The 10,941-nt window shown below is 43.1% G+C and overlaps 1 protein-coding gene across 1 annotated transcript; it reads right to left on the reverse strand.

The window, feature by feature from the left end:
* Window positions 1–3,131: 3,131 nt before the first annotated feature.
* On the reverse strand, window positions 3,132–4,218 carry LOC124167020. The gene is made up of 2 exons (XM_046544783.1): window positions 4,069–4,218; window positions 3,132–3,968 (listed from the first exon to the last, which is right to left on the reverse strand). Exons 1-2 carry the CDS (start codon window positions 4,096–4,098, stop codon window positions 3,507–3,509), a joined length of 492 nt encoding a protein of 163 aa, XP_046400739.1. The 5' UTR covers window positions 4,099–4,218; the 3' UTR covers window positions 3,132–3,506.
* Window positions 4,219–10,941: the final 6,723 nt, after the last annotated feature.

A 10,941-nucleotide genomic window follows, 5' to 3' on the forward strand; every position in this document is an offset into this window, starting at 1 on the left:
TTACGACAATGAAACTTCCAAATACTGCGTTAAACAGGAAAAAATGGGAGAAACCCCATGAAAAGAAACGGATACGCCGCTGTTAAGTGTAGAGGGCAAGAAACGATAAAGAAAATGGGATTACTTTTCACTTTTTCTATGTTTTTCCTCCATGACAAACGAAACTGCAATTGATTCAGGAGTTTCCCATATTAACTGTGACACTAAAAAGCTCCAGGCCCACTGAAATGACTAGTCACCTATACGTTTTTATTTTGGATCGCCATTACTCGCCAGTTATGCCAAAATTTTTATTTATTTCAAAATCAGGGTTGAAATAATATACATGCTATTCTTGAAAGGCGACCAGAAAGTATAGATATAAGATATTAAAGTAGATTTCCACGAACTACACTGCCAAAGTTGCATTTTTCTTATTAAGGGTCGACTTGTGTGCTGCATAGGATAAGGCTCACTTAGACAAATATAAACGTTTTCAAAGAAAGAGATAAAGCTGCATTTAAAATCCTTACCATCTTCTCCATAACGTTAGACAACATTTGATCAACAACATAAACTCAATACGATCATGGCAACGAGAATGAATGAGCAACGATTAAAGACATAACTAGTCACCTTGCAAAATACCCACTGCACAGAAAATAGCCGCAAATACACGGCAGCGATGGTCCAATTCATACCACAGCTAGTAGCTTACGGGTAGGTAATGGATTAAAAGGGACTCAACAGTCTTCGGATTAAAGAAACCCCTCCAAGGGCGAATTGAATATTTCCCGCGCCCGTATCTCAAAACCTTACGGCGCACACATATCCCTTAGTGACTGGGCAGCGACCTTTTAAGGGTCTCGGGAATCGTCCTTTAATATACTTCGGCGGTCGGCGGTTTTAAGGGTGGAGGAAAAGGGATGAAGGGAAGGGGTGAATGGATGCGAGGGTTGGGGGATGGGAAGGAGATACGAGCCTGGAGTAAAGCCACCGGTCTTAAGGGAGTCTCCGAGACGGATGGAGAGGGAGGGAGGAGAAAAGGAAAGTAACACACACGCACACACAGGCGACCTAGCGACCACACCGCTACCTATGGACAATGTCCAGTCCTCAACAGGTTCCGCCTCCCCCACCCCCCCCACACCATCACACGCCGTCTTCACCTGTAAAATGGACGACGGAGACGCTGTGCGCTCGAGAGGTTTCCTCCGGACTTAAAATTCGACCACAACAAGGGAGGAGGACCGTGATTAACATCCCCATTGGGAAGGAATGTTAGGAGGCCGTTATGAGGACGAAATGAAACGATGGCAATTAAGCAAGAAGCAATTCCAGCGATAAAGATAAAAAAGGTATCTCGGTGGAAAGGTGAAATAAAATTACGCTCGATTACAAACGGAATCAGAACATCAATGGTGATATAAGCATTCCAATGAAATGTGAAATTCATTGTAGTAAATTACAACCAGGCAAGAAATTTTGTAAGAGATAGAGTAACCTTGAAATAAGGGGAAACTGCAGGAGATAAATACGCTGGAATAGGTGAAATAAAAGGTACTGGGGAGTGAAATTACCTTTTTGCGAATATATAATATAGCACTATACCAATTATATCACTCATACCTCTGACAAAATACATTAGAATCGACTGAAATGAAAGGGATACGCCATCCGCAATAGCAGACAGCTACAAGATCAACTTTTAGATTGAAGAGTGCTTAAAAATGACATGGTTATTGGAATCAATTCGCAGTATCAGCGGAAATGCTTGAAATAAGAAATAGATCTTAGACGGTATTTCGAGTGACCCGATTTTATAACTTCTTAGGTTAATGAACACCAAGATGAGAATGATTAGACAAGGTAAAACAGGACATCTTAATTGTAGTGCGCGATTTCTAGAAGGTACCTTATCAAATACGCAACTGGAAAATACATCAAATATCCATTGGAATTTAAAAAAAACTGGAAATTATAGAGGATGCGGCGCGTTCATTTTCCCGAAGCAATGAATTTTTTAGCGTGGCAATGTATTGGCAATACCAACGCCGTTCACACATTAAGTACTCGGTAACATTATAGCTCAGGAACCTCCGTAGGCTGCACCCATCGACCTCAAGACGCGGCGACTAATTAAGCACTGAGATCCCACAGAATCGCACCGATAGCCATTTCAGATTTCAGTCGGAGGATAAGTGTTCCAAATAAGTTAAAGGCCAGCAGGACGCACCGTAGGTAATATTGCCCCAAACGAGTTTCGCCGCTCGCGCAATAAAATAATCGCGCAAGCCCCTCAGCCAACGGCGGTTCATTAATCCGAAGAAAGCTATGAACTGCTCGCCTGGACTTCCCGACTCGCAAGCAAACGACGATGATTATACCGGCGATATCTTTTCACAGAAATTAAAGCTCGCGTCCCACGGAATCAGCGACCACCCTCGGCGGAGGGAGGAAAAAAGGAATGGCCATTCCCACTTAATTTCCGGTCACCCTGTACCTTCCTCCCCCCATAGCCCTCCTCGAGCGAGTGAAATCTAATGCCAGTGGCCCCGGCGATGAAGAGTGCCGTGGGACATTCCCGTGTGAATAAAAACCGGCGGCAGCGGTAGTAGTATATGGGGCCCTTGAGGACGGGTCCCCTCCCCTCCCCCTCCCTCCCTCCCCCTCCAAGCCCCGATCGCGAGGGCGTTTGAGGACGGGTTCCCCTCCCCCTATTCTGCTTCCCCCTCCCTCTAGGCCTGGCTCGTAAGGGTGGTTGAGGACGGGTACCCCTCCCCCTTTTCTGCTTCCCCCTCCCTCTAGGCCTGGCTCGTAAGGGTGGTTGAGGACGGGTACCCCTCCCCCTTTTCTGCTTCCCCCTCCCTCTAGGCCTGGCTCGTAAGGGTGGTTGAGGACGGGTACCCCTTCCTTTCGTCATCCCGCACCTAGCCGTGAACGTAAGGGTGTTTAAGGACTGTTTCCCCTCCCCTCAGTAGCGAGGGTGTATGAGACTAACCCAGCCCAGGCCTTCGAAGACAATATTCTTACCCCAGTGTTAATGACCTGGGTTTTTCGTGGGAGAAATTCTCCCCCGCCCTTATCTAGATGGCCTCTGAGGCAGATTCCTTTTCTATGGCGTGGTGAGTGCCTACGCTTTCTTGGTGATTCTTCCCTGAGCCTTGGGTAGTATTTCTGCCTATGGATCTCAGGACGTGTTTCTCCTCCTAGCATTGATCATACGGGGATTTGAGGACTGATTTCCCCCAACCCAACCCATATCCGAGACAGTCGCGAAGCCAAGTCAACCCCCATGTCAAATACGAGTCCCCCTTTTTTCTCCAATACCCTAGGCATGCGTCAGCCCTACCGCCCACGTGTTCAGAGGAAGGGATGGTATTTGTATTTCAAATGGAAAAAATATCATCAAGTAACAGCAATGCAATGAGTATTTATTCAAGAAATGTAATATTCAGGCATTAGGAAATAAAAAAATAAGACAATCATTATACACAAAATCAAAACAATATATTACAAAAAATTTCTTATATGTTCAAATAATCCGGAACTTCTCCAACCATCGCACAATACACTATATTTACACATTTATTACAGGTACAGACAAAGTCCGTCATCACCTCACCCCATACGTCCTCATACCACCACTCCTCAGGTAGACTTGGTATAGTCGTGCACTCACTGATGTCCGAGTATAAATTTGTTTCACTCACATTCGACACCACGTCCTTATTTGGTTCTTTGTCACTTTTATTCTCTAGCATATCACCCTCCCAGTCAAGTACAACTGTTGATGCTTGCGAATCGGGAGTCTGTGGAGGGGAAAAACTGGTGTCGCCATCAGAGTATTGACTCGTTTCTTCTATTTTCCGCTTTGGGGACCAGAATGATGGCGGAAAAATCTTTTCACCTGGTGAAGATCCTCTTTTCTCGGGCGGGATAATTTCTTCGGAATCCGAATCATCGGAATCTATAGTAATAACTTCCACCTATAAAGATAAATAGCATTTACCACTTAGTACACAGCCTAATAAAAATGAACAGTAGTGCATGAGATGGAATAAATAAATAAATAGCTTGAATGCTTACATGTTCGGTTGTGGGTTGAGGTGTTCTCATCCTTTTTCGTCTTAGGGATAGCGTTAACCTGGGTTTTTTTTCATGTACTTCCGAAAAACGGTCGCAAAATTGTGTCAAGACCTCTACCTGAAAAGGAGGAAAACAATAACATCTTAGAGCAAATAAAATATACATCCGCACTTTTAAAATAAATACTATAAATAAAATCATGAATTAATAATTATTTAAAATAAAAACCATAAATAAAATCATGAATGAATGATTATTTAAAATAAAAGCCATAAATAAATTCATGAATGAATGATTATGTAAAATAAATACCATTAATAAAGTCATGAATGAATAAATATTTATAATAAATACCATAAATAAAACCATGAATTTTAAAGTTAACTCACCTCATTTGGCTCATCCATAACGCCGGCAACTACTTTCCACTGTGCATCCTGCATTTCAAATGATGCCATTGGTTAAACTAAGTAGCGAGCTGATTGGCTTTACCTTGGTGTATGTCTTCGTAGGGTGACAGTGGAGGAATATATTGGTGCCACTCCCCACCCCCTCACAGGGGTTAGGGCCAATAAGGCGCAGGGTAGGGGGATATGAAAAGGAGTTATGGCTTGGATTCGTTGATTTTGGGGGTTTTCCGTACTCTAGCGAAAGGATTGGTCGCGGGAGGGAGACGGCGGTTACGTCCGCGGGGGAGGAATTCTAAGCTGAGTTTGAATGTGGGGGAGAGGTGGGGAGGTGGAGGTGGCTTCCTAGTGACGCTAGGATTTTCGTCATACCTTTGTGAACCCTCGTGGTGACCAGTGGAATTTTCCCCCGACCTGTGACAACTTGTTTGCTGTGTGGAGTGGTGAAGGCGCCCGTATTTGTCTCGAGAGCATCTTTTCATCGTATCCTGATACCAAGTGTGCTAGGAGCGGATAGTTTTGCAGATAATTTGTGGAATTTCTCCAACTAATAATCGCAAAAGGAACGTTTGGAATTTCGTTCTTTTTTACTCCGCAAGTGATCTTCCATTGATTACCTCGCGGTGTTGTGGAAAGTTTGTGATTTGTTTTACCAATACAGTGTAAATTAAAATCGTGAAACTGTGTCCATAAGACATCGTAAATTACGATTGAAAGAAAAAACTGCTCATATAATCAACCATTGATTACTCTTTTAAAACCGGTATCAGTAACGTTAAAATACCATTCCTCCGGGATATTTCGTTTGTGACGGGTGACCTTTTCTCTTTTTTATATACGCTTTTGATTTCTTGACAAATATGGACGGTGTATTTATGTTTGTTCCTGCTGGCGAGATTCTTAATGGATTTCTGGCGGGGGCATACGGGACGGCTGAGTTATTGTTGAGTGCATATAAGGGTCTTATTCACCGTATGACTGCTCTCGGTGAGGTTGTTGATGACAATATTTTGTTATTATTTTTGAATGCTGTAAATAAAATATCCAGGCAGCCGAGCGCTGTTACTTACCCCCCTTCGAACGCGCAATCCATGTTTGACAGGGTAAGTAATTTTCGGGGGCCACCACCAGGCTTTCCCTTGATTAATGCATCACATCATGGTATGGGTGTGTTACACACGCTGGGTACTAGTGCCTCACATGAGGGAAGGGTAGAAGTGTTCCAGGACACTCGTCTTCCTGGTTTAGGTAGAGAAAACGGGGTTGGTGTGGAGAGTAATTTCCACGAGGCAGCACAACACTCACAATTTGATGATGCACTAATTATTGGTGCTGATGTATTGAATCCGGCGGACATTAATGTCTCAAATGAGGGAAGGGTAGAAGTGTTCCAGGACACTCGTCTTCCTGGTTTAGGTAGGGAAAACGGGGTTGGTGTGGAGAGTAATTTCCACGAGGCAGCACAACACTCACAATTTGATGATGCACTAATTATTGGTGCTGATGTATTGAATCCGGCGGACATTAATGTCTCAAATGAGGGAAGGGTAGAAGTGTTCCAGGACACTCGTCTTCCTGGTTTAGGTAGGGAAAATGGGAATGGTGGGGAGAAAATACTGGTGCAAGCAGTGGTACACCAAGAAATGGAAGATGAATCACTTCCGTTTTGCTCACAGGCTCTTTGCAATGCACCACCTACTTTGTTCCCTTCAGTATCGCAACCTTTCCCCCGTGATCTTGGAGATGAAATTGAAGTCTTTTTTAATGAGGAACGATTTCGGGGGTGTGGGATTCAAACATTTCCCCAGATGACAAATGGGAATAAAAGGGAAAATATATTGGTAAAAGCAGTAGTACACCAAAGTATGGAAAATGAATCACTACCGTTTTGCTCTCAGGCTCTTAATAATGCTCCACTTACTATGTACCCTTCAGGTTCGCAGCCGTTTCCCCATGATTTTGGAGATGAGATTGAGGCAATTTTAAAAGAAAATTGTCATTCGGAAGGTTGTGCTACTCAATCATTTTCCCAAAACAATGGCGAGACGAGGAATCATGATTCCGGTCGGAAGCAAGTGGGTTACGGAGACAATACTGGGGAAGACGTAGATCTCATTTCTTTTACTTCTGATTTACCGCCAGTATCTTCTCTCGGCACTATGGCCAAACAGGCGCTAACGGAGGAACAATTACTGGATCTACCTTTACCCGATGGTTTGGTCGACCCTATCGTTCCTAAGGGAAATTTCACTATTTTAAGAGAGAATCGTAGTTTTCTACGTAACTTCCGTCTCTGGGGGAGGGAATTAACCATTCAGATCCACCCCCTACCGGAGGGATCCCACCCTCTCCGATGGTTTGGAAGTGTGATGGACGACCTTCTAAAAAAATTAAAGGAAGGGATTGGAAGTGATACACGAGTTAATCTGACAATTAAAAGTGACACTACTCCAGATCGCCCGATAAATATTTCTTACCGGCGAGCAGATCAACTCGACACTGCAGTAATCCTACAGAGGATAGAAAAAGTTGTCCAATCGAATGAATCCTTTCTGATTGACGGTCCTCTGTCAGTGGCTTTCACGTACGTGAATATTCCAGAAGGCGGAGCCCCTAAACGCAATCTTTTATCTTCCTTCAATGCGTTTTGTAAGAGTAAACGTTCCATTGTCGTTGTGCGGAATTCAGATAACCTCTGCTTACCGCGAGCTCTCTGCTTGGGGGTATCCCATCACACGGACTCGGAGTATGATTTTCGTCTACTCAGGAGGGGTACAAAGCGATTAGGAGAAAAGGCAGAAGAGTTATGTCTAAAAGCAAATGTCGATGTTGGGTATGGTGGATGCGGCATTAATGAATTGCAGGCATTCCAATCGGCCCTTGATGACTATCAGATAACCGTTTACGGTGATCGATGCGGAAGAGAGGTTATATTTGAAGGCCCATCTAGCACAATAAATAATGAGAAGAGGAAAAACATAGACCTAATACACGATGAAAACCATTTTAACTTGATAACATCATTGACCGGGGTCTTCAACTGTAGCTACTACTGCAGACCGTGCAGGTATCCTTACAATTCTCAGTTTGCGCACAGCTGTCCGAAAGAGTGCATAAAATGTCTCTCATCACCTCCCTGCGCTCCTACCCCTTATTTAAAATGCAATGTGTGCGGGAGGCTTTTCTATGGTGTAGAGTGCCTGCGGAAACATGCAGTTAGAAAAGGCCAAGGGAGGTCAACTTGCGATACAATGCGGTACTGTGAGAAATGCTGCAAGGTCTTCACTCTTCACACCAAAAAGTCGAAACACGAGTGCGGAATGATTTACTGTCACGTTTGCAAAAAAGAAAAACCGGAAGGACATGCGTGCTACATGCAAGTGCAAGCGGCCAAAAAGCTTTGCCCTAAGTTTGCTTTTGTTTTTTATGACATAGAGACGAGGCAGGACGACAGATTTGGGCAAAAGGAAGGAGTTTTTGCCCACACGCCAAATCTGCTGGTGTCACAGGTTTGCTGCGACCAATGCATCAGTAGCATCCAAATAAATCCTGACTGTCAGGGGTGTGGTGGTAGGGGAAAAGTATTTGAGGATCCTGAACCTGTTCTTCAGTTTTTGAAGTATATAAAAACTTTGGCAGATGATGGATTCAAAGACATCATATGCGTCGCACACAATGCCAAGTCATTTGACAATCAGTTCGTTCTCAAAACTATGTTGGAAAAGACTGCATGGAAGCCAGAGTTATTGATGAACGGGTCGAAAATCGTAAGCATGTCCTACGGAGGCTTGCGATTTATCGACTCGATAAACTTTATCCCCATGTCCCTGGCCAAGTTACCAGCAGCTCTTGGTTTAGACAATGAGCTCACTAAAGGATTTTTCCCTCATCTTTTCAACACTTCTGCAAACTCATCTTATGAGGGAGCGTTGCCGGATGTGTGTTTTTATGGCGCAGATGGTATGTCATCCTCTATGAGGGATAATTTCATGCGTTGGCATAAAGAACTAAAGGACAAAGGATACGTTTTTAAGATGAGGGATGAGATCAGGTCCTACTGTATAAAGGACGTTGAGATACTGAGGCAGGCATGCCTCAAATTCCGTGGCATGTTTCTTTCTACGACCGGCGTGGATCCATTTCGTGAGGCATTGACTATCGCCAGTGCCTGCATGAAAGTATTCAGGAAAAATTTCCTCAAGCCGGACACGATTGCAATCATGCCGTCAAAGGGTTATCGTTGGGCTGATGTACAATCATTTAAGGCAGTATTGTGGATCCTATACGAGGAAAGAAAAAGGGGCATAATAATCAGTCACGCAGGGAACGGGAGGGAGAAAAAGATTCTGGGCCACAAAGTCGACGGTTTCTACGAAGATGAAGAAAATAGAATTATTTTCGAATTCCACGGTTGTTATTACCATGGATGTCAACAGTGTTACCCTCGAAGCGAAGAAAAGGATGGTAATAGAGACCGCAAAACACTCGACAGTCGTTTTGAAAGTACTGAGAGGAAAGTCTTGCTTTTTCGCGAAAACGGCTATGAAGTCGTCGAGATGTGGGAGTGCAAATTTCGTAGAGAGATGGAGAAGGAAAACGAAACGTACCAGGAATTGCTGAAGAGCCCGATCCTAAAGAAAGCACCGCTTAACCCCAGGGACGCATTTTTTGGTGGACGTACGAACGCTGTGAAGCTTAACAAAAAAGTGGACGATTCGGTTGACGAGGAAATCAGATATTATGATGTGTGTTCTCTGTATCCGTACGTCAATAAATACAAACAATACCCAGAGGGTCATCCAAAGATTTATGTCGGTGAAGAATGTCCACCAATAGAAGAAATTGAAGGCCTCATTAAATGCACGATACTTCCTCCAACTTCTCTATACCATCCTGTACTTCCAGTGCGAGTGAACAAGAAGTTAATGTTTCCTCTGTGCATGAAGTGTGCTACAGAGGAAATACAGGGAGTTTGCTCGCACAGCGAAAGAGATCGGGCCATTACAGGGACTTGGGTTTCCGCAGAGGTAAAAATGGCACTCAGTATGGGGTATAATATTCTTGAGATTCATGAGGCTTGGCACTATTCCGTAAACTCCTACGATCCTGTGAAAAAGGATGGCGGTTTATTTACGGAGTATATAAACTGTTTCCTAAAGATGAAGCAAGAGGCAAGTGGATGGCCGTCATGGTGTGACACAGAGGAAAAGAAAACACAGTATTTAAAAACATTTAAAGAAAAGGAAAACATTGAATTAAATCGAGAAAATGTTAAGGAAAATACAGGGATGAGGTCGTTAGCAAAGCTTATGCTGAATAGTTTCTGGGGAAAGTTTGGCCAACGGGAGAACCTACCGCAGTGCTCCGTTATGAAATCTGGTGACGAATTATACAAGTTACTGACATCCCCCAACATTGAAGTATCATATATACTACCTGTAAGCGAGGACACTATCTATGTCAACTGGACTGAGCATGAAGACGCACTCACACCCAAGGATGCAAGAAGTGTAGTTGTTGCGTGCTACACAACGGCCCACGCCAGGCTCGAACTATATTCATACTTGAAAGTTCTGAACGAGAGAATATTGTATTTTGACACTGACTCAATTATATTTACGCAAAAGCCTGGCGAATTCTGCCCTAAATTAGGTGACTTTTTAGGGGATATGACTGATGAGCTAGTGAAATTCGGAGCCGAAGCTTTCGTGGACGAGTTCGTTTCTGGTGGTCCGAAAAATTACGCTTTACGCGTAAAAACTAAGAACAACGATAAAAGACAGACAATATGCAAAGCCCGAGGACTGAGCATAAACTCCTCGAATGAGAAACTGATTTCCTTTGACACATTGAAATCGATGGTGTTAGAAGAGTCATCTCCAATTGTCATACATTATAACAGTCGTATTTCACGAAAGAGACCATTTCAAGTCGTAACGCAGCCAGAACACAAGACATACCAGGTGGTTTACACAAAAAGGAGAAGAGTGGAAAATTTCGACACTCTTCCGTATGGATTCAAACGTGAGAGGCAAACCATCGATGGGGATGATGACTTTGTAGTCAGTGTAAGGGCAAAGCGTCTTAGACAATAATCAAACCAACTGGCCTAAAAATAGACGGTACCTATGTATGGGTGTAGAAACCATGATATATTTATAATTTAATGGAGTATTTATAGGTATATGTGTATACTATATCGTCTATATTATTTATTATATTTATTTATATAGATATTTATTAAATTATACAGATATTTATTTATACAGATATTTATTTATATTTTTATTGTTATCTATATATTTATTTATTTATTATTGTATATTTATTTATTTATTCATACTACCTCTTCCTCTGGTGGGGCTACCACCTTGTCGTGGTGGAAGAGCTTAGGAATTCCTTAGTTCAAACAATGACGCAAGTATACTCCACAGAGAAAACAAAAGAAACATCGTGGAAGGGAATT

This window comes from Ischnura elegans, chromosome 10, assembly GCF_921293095.1.
Source record: "Ischnura elegans chromosome 10, ioIscEleg1.1, whole genome shotgun sequence".
In the NCBI taxonomy this organism is placed as follows: domain Eukaryota; kingdom Metazoa; phylum Arthropoda; class Insecta; order Odonata; family Coenagrionidae; genus Ischnura; species Ischnura elegans.

Coding starts and splice junctions, on each gene's coding strand:
- LOC124167020 (XM_046544783.1), bottom strand. CDS start 4,098: ATGAGAACACCTCAACCCACAACCGAACAT. Junction 3,969..4,068: donor CTCAACCCACAACCGAACAT/GTAAGCATTCAA, acceptor TTATCTTTATAG/GTGGAAGTTATTACTATAGA.